This window comes from Camarhynchus parvulus, chromosome 20 (assembly GCF_901933205.1).
Source record: "Camarhynchus parvulus chromosome 20, STF_HiC, whole genome shotgun sequence".
Lineage (NCBI taxonomy): Eukaryota > Metazoa > Chordata > Aves > Passeriformes > Thraupidae > Camarhynchus > Camarhynchus parvulus.
This window is the reverse complement of record NC_044590.1, coordinates 10,532,851-10,545,120: the sequence shown is the minus strand read 5'-3', so window position 1 is coordinate 10,545,120 and position 12,270 is coordinate 10,532,851. Positions and strand designations below refer to the sequence as shown.

General features: G+C 43.9%; 1 protein-coding gene across 8 annotated transcripts in view; it reads right to left on the bottom strand.

Annotated features, from left to right (window-relative positions):
* Positions 1-786: 786 nt before the first annotated feature.
* The window catches only part of ARHGAP40 (Rho GTPase activating protein 40), a 39,165-nt gene continuing 27,681 nt past the window's right edge, over positions 787-12,270 (bottom strand). For 7 of the 8 annotated variants that reach the window (XM_030963464.1, XM_030963466.1, XM_030963465.1 and 4 more), the window contains exons 4-15: positions 10,276-10,351; positions 9,370-9,521; positions 8,628-8,793; positions 8,204-8,295; positions 8,006-8,083; positions 7,602-7,761; positions 6,804-6,886; positions 5,870-6,076; positions 5,468-5,608; positions 4,448-4,608; positions 3,602-3,657; positions 787-3,263 (exon numbers count right to left, since the gene is read on the bottom strand). In XM_030963464.1, coding sequence (XP_030819324.1) covers positions 3,157-3,263; positions 3,602-3,657; positions 4,448-4,608; positions 5,468-5,608; positions 5,870-6,076; positions 6,804-6,886; positions 7,602-7,761; positions 8,006-8,083; positions 8,204-8,295; positions 8,628-8,793; positions 9,370-9,521; positions 10,276-10,351 — 1,479 coding nt within the window. In that variant the 3' untranslated portion in view covers positions 787-3,156. The remainder of the gene's footprint in view (positions 3,264-3,601; positions 3,658-4,447; positions 4,609-5,467; positions 5,609-5,869; positions 6,077-6,803; positions 6,887-7,601; positions 7,762-8,005; positions 8,084-8,203; positions 8,296-8,627; positions 8,794-9,369; positions 9,522-10,275; positions 10,352-12,270) is intronic. The other variant, XM_030963460.1, reaches the window with a different exon arrangement.

Genomic DNA, 12,270 nt, shown 5'->3' with positions numbered 1-12,270 from the left:
CAGCACAACATACAGTTGCATTCAGAATAAATCCTGGGCTTCTGTACTGAGCAGGGGAGAGCTGTGTAATGATCAATCACAAAAGCCCTTGGGGATGGGAGAGATTAGCACTTTGATATTACTGAAGATGAATGGGTGGGGTGAGTTTGATAAACTGGTGTTTTCCTCAGATAATTGCTCTGGAAGCTTTTTGAAGCTGCTTGGATCCTCCTCCCCCCTTTCTTTTTGTGTCTGGCTAGGAGAGCAAGCCCTGCTTTTCCAGCAGCACTGCTGGACAGGACCCTGCACTGCTTTTAAACAGTTCCCAGTAATTCATTTCATCGCTATTGAACACTTTTAGTCGTGATTTAACCAAAGATCCAGGCTGGATTCCTGCTGTTCTTGGCTGGTCCAGCACCCAAGTCCCTGAGCACAGCTGAGCTGAGCAGGACTGAGGGGTGAGAAGGGGATTTCTCACGGGATATGGACACATTTCCTCAAGCTGAAATCTTCAACCACTGCTCCTCTTCCTTCAGAAGTCCTTGGTGCTCACCTTCTGCTCCCATCCACCTTTTCCTGGGCTTTTTATACCCAACATCAACCTCCTCTTCCTCCTCCTGGAGCATCCTTCTGCAGCAGTGCCACAGTATCAGCCAGAGAGGAGCTGCTCCTGGAGCTGTAACACAGAACTCATCTTCTTCATCCCTCTTCAGGCACGAGACAAATCCTGCTGCATTCACAGATATGGCACCATTTAACTTGTTCTCAAGCACTAATGAAAATGCAGCCAAGAGATTTTGCTGTGTTTTTATTGTTTCACTGAATAAATGAAATTTAAATACACAATTAAAAAATCATAAAAAACAAAAGGTATTAAAAGCCATCCTTCAGGAGTGTGTTGCACATCATTGACTGAAAAATTTACACTTTTTGATACAAAGATAGGAAAAATTTTTTAAAAGCATATCCATCATCTGGAAAGAGCTGTTTTGTTTTATTTAATTTTTTTTACATTTCCTTTAATATTTAAACCTGATATTTGTCTCATGAGAATCTCCCACAAACCTTGTTTTTCACAGCACTGATTCACATTGTTTGGTGTTCAAAAAACCCCATTCATTTGTAGTTCACAGCAGCAGTGATGCAGTCCTGACCCCTCAACACACATGGACAGAACATTTAATAAACCAGCACGAGGGGTGGAAAAAATGCAGCATTGTGTGATTTGCAGGGTGCAACTCAGCTTGAAAAGGAGCTTTGAGCTCACAGTGATACCTTTGGTACTTCTCAGGGTATCACATCTCTGGCATTTCCTCCTTGCCATCTTTACTCCTTCACTGCCACAAAGAATTCCAGAAGGGATGCTGAATAGGTACCTTTGGTTTTTAAAGCCCCAGTTTCAAGCAGCTTGATCCTTCCAGAGACATCAATCACTCACCCAGAATCAGGCTCTTTCAGGCACAATTTAAGCCCTATAAAAAAAGCATCTCAAGAATTGTTGACACCTGGGTCAGGGTTGGGAGGTTCTATCACAGGTTCTTAAGAAGACATCTATGAAGGTGATCCAGCCAGTCAATGCATCTGCATCATGTCAACCAAAAAGAATAGACAGATTCTCTAACAGATGAATAATTTTAAGGTATCTGCACCACTCACACAGAATTCACTGGAAAGGATATGGATTGTGGCTCACCTGTTCCTCAAGGATCTTACCCACCAAGAGGATTTAGCCACCCAGACAGAATAATCACAGAGTGAAGAGTATAATCTAGGAGTTTGAGATAATGAATAAAGGAAGCTACACTTCATCCTGGGGACAAAAAAAGGAGAGGAGGGAAAATTCAGATTGCAATGGAAACAAACTCCTCTAACAAAAGAAATAATACTGGAGATTGTCACTAGTGCAGCTGGGATTTGGCAAATGAAATACTTTGAGTACACACTTGCAGGGCAGCCCTGCTTCTGCCACATGAATAAATATCCAACCATGTTTACAGACAGTATATAGAGAAAGGAGTCCACATTTCCAGACAGTCTGGGTGTTTCACCTCTCACTCTGCACTGTGAGGTCCCTCACTGAGGTATTTCAGCATCACCACAAAGGAAAGCAACACTTCTGCACCCTCCTCACAGGCATGGTGCTCCTGGAGCTGAGGCTGGATGATGATGATGATGATGATGATGAGGATGCAGCAGCAGGGTGTGAGTGTTCTGCTCTGCCCACAGTGCCCAGGCTGTGCTGAGTGCAATGGAAATGTGCAGCCAGAGCAGGGAGGGCTCAGCTCAGCTCAGCCACCTCACACCTCAGGGGAGCTTTGTTGATTTTGAACAAACACATCCACACAGAACCTTCCACAGGGAAGTCCAGTTCACATGGCCAGGTCAGATTACCAACCTCCCATCAGCTTCAGAATATTTCCTGTGTTGTCTGTTGATATATAGGTTGTCCATCAAAATAAATGCATGTTTGACCCTCATCAGTGGCAATTTGGGTGTGCATTACCAGCATGGGACAGGCACCTTCCTGTCACACTGCACATCTGAAAGGCTGCTGGATTTTCCATACCTTTTCTCAAGGAAAGTTATATTTTTGTGTTGCATGTATGTATTTTAACTGCAGTCATGAAATACATGATGTGTTGGTGTCACATCCCATCTGGCCTTTTTGGAAACATCCTTTTTCATTCTTCAAAGAACAGAACAGGAGGTTAATAGTCAAGCCCAGGATCATAAATTCTTCTGGTGAAATGCCACAGGCAACCATGGACCTTAGCCAAGGGATGTCCTTAGTACCACTGCAGCATTTGACTGTCTCTCCTCCAATAGAAAGAGCAAATCCAGGATACACAAATGCCTTCCACCATATTCAAAATAACCTTTTTCTTCTTCTGTTCCACCTTTGCTGCACAACCACTGCAACTTTGCCTTCAGGGTTTGTTTTGGGGGATATTTTGTTTAGGAGCAGCCATTCCCCCTGCAAACTCTGCTGCACCACGATAATTGCTGTTTGTTTCAGGCCACTGTGCTCTCACTGCCAGCTGCCATGGAAGCAGTTAACAAAGGTGCTTTTCCTCCCAAGAAACAAGCAGTGTCTGCTCTGACACTACAACAGGAAAGTCTCTATTTCCACACCTTCCAAAAACTGCAACCAAGTGCTTTGTTTTGCTCGTGTTCTCCTTAGAACATCCGAGGGCAAGATGGGTTTTGCTTAATTATCCACTCAGCATGGGGGTTGATGTGGTACAAGTCCAAGAGGTAAGTGTCTGGGTCCAGGCAATGTTCACCTGTTAAAACAAGAAAAAACCCACATTTTTAAGTATCTTTAGTCCTTTAGTGGCTAGATTTGGTTTTTGTTTGCTTTTGCCCCCACCTAAAAACTAGGATTTGTTCACATTCATTTCCTTATTACAACTTTTCAGAAGCATTTCCACAAATCTGAGGAAATGGCTTTGAGTCAAAAGAGGGAAGATGTACATTAGATATTAGGAAGAAATTCTTCAGTCTTGGGGTGGTGAGGCCATGGCACAGTTGCCCAGAGAAGTTTTTTAACTACCTCCTAAAAGAAGCAAAGCATAAAAACTGGATGTCAGAGTCCTTATTTTCAGCTACCATTTGTACTTACCAATATTGCCTCCCACTTCATACAGGAGCAGGTTTGTGCACTCTGTGGAGTTGTTACTGCAGAAAGAAAATCACACTGAGGGTTAAATCTCTGCAAAGATAGGTTGGGTAGTTTAGTGATATTTCTTCAAAAGGATTGTTTGTGGTTTAGAGGCCAGCAGTGATCAGAGGCCGTGGGACAGAGACCTTGCTGATCCTCCTGCACAGAGCAGGACACCCAAAATTGGCAAAAAAGAAAACAAGGCAAGCTGTTGGTGAGCTGACCCATATCCAGCCAACTTCCCCTCACCCTCCTTGCCTGGACACCTCCTGGGACACAGGAGAGGCACTGCCACATCACCCACTAAACACAGCCTGCAGGAGCTGGGACAGGGGCCAGGAGCTCCTCTGCTCCTTTTCTGGGCTTAGTTCAGCAATTCACCACGGGAGCACAGGAGGGAATTGCAGAGTTTATTTTAGGAAATCCCTACATTAACATAAGCACACTGGAATTACTACTCCAGGCAGTGATACAGGTGATGCTTTTCTGCAGGAGAGCTTCAGGGGGTTTGCTTGCCAGGGTCAATGTTGTTGCCTTTTCCCTTCCCTTCAGCAAGGATTCTGGAGTTCACTTGGTGTCCAGCAGCCCAGAGGGCACCGCTGACCTCCTGACAGTCTGAGCACTGGGTGGAATCACTCAGAATAAAATTTGCCTTCCCCATCCAGCACCATTTCCTAAGCTTAGAACAGAACAATCTCTCCTCATGACTCGCTGTGCTTCCACCTCACCCCTACCTCACGACAGAAAACAGCAGCTGGACCACTCAGCCCTTTTTTCTTTTTTTAAGCAGAGAAAAAAGCCATTTACCACTTGAGGAGGTTGACAGTGTTAACAATATTCCAGCCATTCTGGCACAGGTTCTTCTGAAACTGCCTCAAGACATCAGCAACCCTGGTTGCATTGTTCAAGTGCACCTCCAGAGAGTCCTTCAGGAGGAGTGATGCGTGGACTTTCACAACCTTGGAAGGCTGAACAAGGCAGGCAAAAAGAAAAAAGTGCTTAAAGAAAGACTCTTATCAGTCAAAACATTAATTTTCAAAGTAAATTGGAGAGTGTGAAGAATTAAACAAGAATCTAGGCTTGTTTCTTACAGTAAAGGTTGAATGGAAGCACCAAGGCGAGCACTGTGAATAAATCATCAATGTTTTGTGTTGTGGCCACGAGAGGAGCTCTGTGCTCTCCATCAGTGTGTGCTGCTGCTCTCTGCTGTTCAAACACAGCACTGACGCAAGCTGGGATGAAAACAGGATTTGTCAGAAGACATTCTGACAAACTGTTTTGCACGAGTGTGAATGACTCTCCTGAAATTCACTTAAATTACTTGGAAAGGAATTTAGAGATCCGGGTTGCAGCCCTCTGAATTTCAGAAAGGTCCTTTCCAAAGAAAGGAAGCACCAAGCGATGTGCCATTTTAACAGACATTGTAGAGTAAAAAGAAAATTAGGCAATTGCCTGAATTTATGCTTTAAAAATGAAAAAAATCTGTCTTTATCACAGCAGACATATCTGCGCCAGCACATGGGACACTCAGAACCATAAGAATTCTACTCTTAATGTGGGGAAAAACAAAATTTCTGCTTATGATCTCCTCTTCTCTACTCTTAACCAAGTATTTTGTAGCCTGAAATGTATTTAATGCTCTTGCTGTTGAGATCAGTTTTTGCCACAACCTGGCCAAAAGCATCTGGGAAACTGTTCCTCATTATTCTGCTTTTTTGTTTTGTCCCTCTGGCTCTTTTCAATGGTATCACCCCTGTCATCTTTCTGAGTTCTCAGTTAAACATTGGATACACAGGGGTTTGGGTTTTTCCCCAAGCCCTGGCTCACCTCTCTCTGGTTCTTTTCCACCTTGTCTTTATCAGCGTGAATCTTCCGCAGCAGATTTTTGATCCGCTTGTCGCAGAACTGGTACCTTCTGCTGTTGCTCTCGTTCAGCTTTCTCACCTGGGCCACCAGAAAAGAGGACACCTGGGCAGGGGAGAAGGGTGAAAACAGGAATTAAATCAAGCAGAGATAAGGATGTCATTTAGGAACCTGATCATCACTTTACCTCCTGAAATAGACAAAAAAAAAATCTGTGTACCTTTAGGTAGCCTTGGAATTCAGCCAGAGGTTTTGCTCACAGCTGTGTAATTCCTCTGAAATTTCCAAGGCTATCCCTTCCCTGTCCCAATTCTAACAAGACCAAGACACTGCTGCCCCAGACCACCTAATTCCTGTGGAACTCACTGTCCAGAGCAGGTCCTGGTAATGGATCATCATCCGCACCACGTCAGCCGCCCCCTCCGCCAGCTGCTTCTCCTTCCCCTCGGGGATCTTGTTTGGCAGCCCCTTGTGCATGAAGAGGTTCGGGGCCATGACTGTGGAAACGTTCCAGAGGTTCATTTTGTTGTTTTTTTCCCTGGCAACCACCTTGCTGAGAAACTCAAGAAGGGCCTGAGAAAAGAGATGTAAGCCATCCATTACTAGTAATGCTCAAAAACTACCATGGCAGTTGCTGGAGAGATCATTAATTAGCACTTTTTCTTGATATAGATCAGCAAATTTCATTTCTCCAATCAGGAAGTGGAGTGACCAATTTCTAATACTAGTATAGCAACTAATAACCACACCAAGAGAGGTTTATCCAGTATTTATGAATCAGGAAAAACAGTCTGTGGGGGAAACAGATGAGCTTTTCCTCCTTGGCAGGTGTTAATTTACAAAGTCCACCTGTAAAAGTTTCTGAATTCAAAGATGAACCCCCCTTTTCTTTCAGTGTCCCCTCAAAGCCATTCCCAGATGTGGAAAAGCAAACCCTTTTGGGTTATCTCTTTCACCTCACACATCCACCAGAGCCATGACAGATCATCTTTGACTGAATGATATATTCCAGTGCTCTAAATGAAGAGTGCAGAGTGCTAAGTCAGCCTTACCTTTAATATCTGGGAGCTGCCCTACTGAGGAGGAAAATAAAAAAGGCAGCAACAACCACCAGAGCTCTTATAAAGCACAGCAAGGCAGAGGTGGTGACTATTTAAAAGCCATGTAGCTGGGGGTATGGCTTAGTGGTCACCAAAGCGCTGGGGGAATGGTTGGACTCAATGATTTTAAGAAGGGTTTTTTTCAGTTAAACAACTCTGTGATTCTATGTTTTACCAGCTAATCAAAAGCAAGCAGTTACCTTCAGAGTGTTTCTGTTGGACTCTGGCAGAATCAGGATCAGGAGGTTTAGAGCTTGCAATCTTTGCTTCAGGTCTGGAATATCTAGAAGGAGAGTAATAACAGGACAGAGGATTCAGTTTCTGACCCTTCTTTTTGAGCACAGGAATTCTCCAAGGAACAAGACAATTACTTGTTGAATGGTTGGTCATCTAGAATTTGAGACCTTGTTTCACAGAAGTAACTCAAACTCATACCGCCCTTAAGAAGGGAACTACCCATGTTTTTGAAGACTGACTCATATAATTAGAGTACACAATAAACCAGCAACCCTCATGTCCTTGAAGGGCAGCAAAAGAACCCATAACTCCCCATTTCTTGAACAAAGAACTTGTGCACTCAAGATTAACACATCAAAACTCCTAGTCTGCCCTTTGGGACCTTAAATCTCTAAGGGGAACACACACACACACAAGAGATTCAGCTCAAATTCTCTCTATTAATCCCACTAGTGAACAAAGAAATGTGCTTGCAGACCAGCACATTACCTTCAGGCTGTGTGCCCTGGCCAGCTCCCACAGCTCAGTCTGGGTGTCACCCCTGATCAATTTGTCCTGACAAACGCAGCAACCTTGCAGGCTGCAGTGACACAGAACTGAAGCCCCCAGCACAGCGCTGCTGCAGAAAGGTGCATTCAACCCAGCACCAGCGACTGCAACCCTCAGCTGTGCTGTGCTGCCGTCACCACAGGCTCCCAACACACCTGACAGGGCAGCTTTGCACAGACCAAATGGTGCTGGCAGGCAGGGCAGGCACTCACTCTGAACAGCAGCAAAGGCAGGCAGGTACTCTGCAGTCAGCAGCGGGGCCGGCAGCTCGCGGATGAATCTCTTGAGCAGCCCCGACACGTCGTTCTGGTGGACATCATCCCAGCGGAACAGGCCGCTGTAGAAGTCCCTCTCCAGCTTCTGCTCCAGGCTCTAGCAGAAAGATGGAATTTATCACATGCTTTAGTGAGCAAATGTGAGAGAAATTTTATAGCTGAGCACTGGGAGGGCGAGACGTCGAGGCCAGAGAGCCTCAGCACGTGCTGCAGTATTTCCCAGCACTGGGTGTTTGTGGTTGTACTGGGGAGGGGCTGAGATAATTCAGGTCAAACACTTGCTTCAGCAAATGTTTCCTGATCACCCCCGACACTTCCAAACAATGCTAAAGGGCTCATACCTTAATTCTGGTTTGGGACCCAGAAACTCTCAGGATGCCCTCTGTTTCAAGTCCTCTCTTCTCCAGGCAGGACAGCAGCTGTTAGAGGGGGAAACAGAAAGCTCTTAGGCATAGAGGATGAGGAGTCAGCCTGTCCTTATCACAGACTCGTGACTCTGAGGAGCAGAGGTGTGAATAAAACCACAGCACAGAACTTACTGCCTGGAGTAGCAGAGGGACCTTGGTGTTGGGCAGCAGCTTTTGGTCATTTTCCAACAGGGTGTTGAGTGGAACTCCAAAGAGTCTTTTCTCTACAACAGATACAACATTTCCAAGTCTGTCTCAGCTCTAATAGAGGTGTAAGGGATAAATCCCCCACTGCAGATTAAGATGGTACTTTTGTAAACACTGATACTGGAGAAAGAGAGTTAAACAGGACAATTGCAGCCAGACATAAATGTGGTAGTAGGACTTAATGTCATGATCCACTGACTTCCAGGAGAAATCCAAAGAGAACACACCTGTCACAAGGTTTCTTATCAAAGATCCTCCGTTCTAACATTTGAAACACAACTGATGAGTGTATTATGAGAAGATTAATGTAGAAAAAACCAAAAAAAGCACAAAAAAGAGCATAACTAACCTGTTGTTTTCAGTTTTGCTGCTTTGTTTCTCTTCAGCTCAAAGCCCAGGATATCACAGAGAGCTGTAAGCTCAATGAGGGCCAGTGTGGGGATCTTCTTCATGTCCTGAGCTGACAGATCTCCAATCCTGGTCACTCCTAGTCTGCCCTTTGGGATCTTAAATCTCTAAGGGAAACACACACAAGAGGTTCAGCTCAAGTTATCTCTATTAATCCCACAAGTGAACAATTTTTGCTGTAGTTTTATTTTTTTTATATAATAACCAGGCATCTGTTCTTCCTGCTGGGTTCAAGACCAGACATATGCCCAAAACTACTCCTACTCAACCACCAGCTGAATAAATATTTTCCCTTTTCAATATTGCTCTTTAACCATACTAGAGATGCCAGTTTTTTTAGGTTAAAGGCAGCCTAATACCCACCCCAACCTACTTGAATTTTAGGAGCAGCCCTGTTCATTTGCAGAGAGGAGAAAACTTTAGAATTATGAGTAAGAAAGTGCAGTTAGTTACTCTCCTCTTTTCAGAGAGAACAACAAGGATGTGTATCAGAATAGGGAGTTTCAGATAAAAGTGTTATTTCTTTTGATCCTCCTCTACACAATGTCTCTCCTTGCCCAATGTTGCAAAGATAACAGCACAACACACCCCAAAATACCACCAAACACAGACCCATTGCTTTGTACCACCTTGACAAGCCAAGGCTGATAAATTCTAACAAGAAAAATTCCTCCAGTGCTTACTGTTAGGGCATTTCCATCCTTTAAGTTCCTGGATTCGGACAGGAAGGATCCCTTGAGCAGGACAGCTGCTTGCTCTGAGTAGGCAACATCCATGTTGAACACTTCCTCCTTCCCAGGGTTTCGAATTGTGCAGGAATAATCCTGAGTTTCTGCTGCAGAGGAGAAATTGTCTTGAATTTCTGCAAGCCAGGAAAGCGAATGTGCTAAAAATGCAGTTTAGGATAGGTGTGGTAGCATTGCTTTTTAAAAATCCTGCAGTAACACATGAAAAGAGTATCCCCACAACATAGAGTGATCAGTAGGGTAAGAGCCTTCCCTGAAAAGGTGGTCAAGAGTTGGAACATTGGAACAGGTTGCCAAGGGAAGTGGTGGAGTCACCATCCCTGGAAAGGTTCAAAAATCATGCAGATGTGGCACCTGAGGACATGGTTTAGTGATGAACACACTGCTGCTGAGCTAGTGGTTCTACTTGTGATTTTAGACAACTTTTCCAAGTTTAATGAGTCTATGATCAGTGTGAAGTCACAACATTATGGCTAAAATTACCAGGTCACTGGTAAGACAAAACCACAGCCTTAAATTAAAGGACACACCTATGTCTAACCTCTCTTTACACAACTGATCATGGCATTTGTAAGGTTTCACCGACTTTACTAGACTGATTTTATTTTCATCTTTCAGTTGCTTTATCAAGAATTTACAATGATCAGCTTGAGTGGCAATTCTAACAATGCTGGGGCCTGGAAAAGTTTATTAATCCACAGGCGTGAATAATCACATAAAGAAACCCACAGCCCAACACAAACAAATCTCAGATACTGCATATACTTGAATATGTGTGTGGCTTTCCTTCCAGTTCCAGCCCTACTTCAGATCCAACTCTGCACTTAAAAACTTCCCCCTTACTTCTCTGGGTGTTTGAAGTCCGTAGATTGTGCCACAGTGGATCTGAGCTGGACTCCTCTTTATCTGCTGCTGTGTCCTGAAAAATAAGAAAGAAGTTGTTTTAGCCACAACAAAAAGAGCAATACTGCAGGAAAACAGCTGAAAAGATGGTGGTTATGAATTCTTTATCAAGTTTTAAAAAAGATTATAAAATCTAAATAAAACAACTAACCCTTCCCCCTCAAAAAGGCAGCATTAGTCTTTTTCCAGGATTTCCACCTCTACAGGGTCAGCTTATCAGAACTGAGCTAGGGAAGTGCTCTTGTTTTGTTTGATGGTGATTTAACATGTCACTGGAACAAAGACAACACAAGAGGGCTCCAAACGATGCCAGTGTTCCACGAGGCACTGTGCAGCAGGAATGTCACTCCGGCCTGGGAATGCTGTGCATCTGCAGGTCTTCCAGTAACTCCTCAACACTGCAACCAGCATTTCTCCAGTCTCAATCTCTTGAACTGAAAGGAAGCCAAGACATGCCAGGAGCCTGTAGCCACATTTCTCTTCACAGAGAAAAGCAAGGCACAATTCTTGCCAAGAATATTTCTGGGATTCACATTCTCTGAACCTCAGAGAAAGGAAACACAATTCTTATCATTTGCTGTGCCTGTGTTTGAGCAAAAGTAGAATGCAATATGGAGATTGTTTACCCAAAGTGATGGTGTTCTGTTTCCTTGGCCTGTCAGAGCCAGGTGTGTGTGTGAGTCAGGACTGCTGGGTGACAGTCACAGGATTCAGTGCAGTGTGAGCAGGGTTGAGTGCTTGGCAGAGTCAGTTTTAGATATATAGAATAATATAGTATGATAAAGTAATTAATTAGCCTTCTAATAGTCATGGAGTCAGATGCATCATTCTCTCTCCCTTACCAACATGAGAGTCGCCTTTGATTTGCTATAAGTGCCCTAGACCCAGAAAGCCAAGTCAAGCCCCACTTGCTTGACTTGAAGAGTCAAGAAGTGTAAGAGCTGAAATGAGGGATGTGGGACTCCAGGGGCTATCCAAAATGCAGTTTATTGTATACAAAATGCAGTTTATCGTATGCAAAACGAAGTTTATTGTATTCAAGGTGTTCCAGCAGTCCAGAGTGGTGGGTGACAGAGCTGTGCCTACAGCTGTCAGCTCCAGCTGCAGGCAGGCCTGGAGACCCTTTGGTTTTGGTTACATTGCATTATTTACTTTTCTTTGCTGAGCATCTTAATACAGTAGAACCAATCTATGCCTTAACTGTTATCTATAGCCCATCATAACTACTGTAATTACCATATTCATGTTACTGTTCTCCAATCACTAAAAGTCAGTACATTACAGTTTAAGCTAGAAGTTGTTTTTCAGTTTTCTTGCAGTGGAAAATTCTGAGACCTTTTTTCTACTTGCAGCTTTGCTGACTTGTGTGCCTGTGCTTCCTTTCTGCTTGGTAAAAACATCTTCTTGTTTGAAGTGGGTTTATCCTTTGCTCTAAGCCATAAAACCCCTTCTAACTAACATAACCAAGGAGACAAAGGGTATCCAGTAAGACTGGCTCAGCAATTATTTTCCTCTATATCAAAACTTGCTTCCATCTCTATTCCTCCTTCATATTCTACATTCAAAAATCTTTCTGCTAAGCATCCATATCTGTGAGACTTTCTTGTCAAACTTTCATCCTTCCCAACAAAGAAGCTCTTTTAGGAGATGTCAACATGTAGGGGGGATAGAATCTAAGAAAATTTAGATAGTGTAGAATGTAATCCTACCCCTAAGGATTTGCAGTTGGGCCAATTATCAAAGATTAGGAACTGGCCTGACTTCAACAGGCCAGAGCTGTAACCAGTGAGAAGAAGATGCTATAAAAGAGGATGGATGGATGGATGGATGGATGGATGGATGGATGGATGGATGGATGGATGGATGGATGGATGGATGGAGGATGAGGATGGATGGATGGAGGATGGATGGATGGGGAGAAGGGAGGGGGGGGAG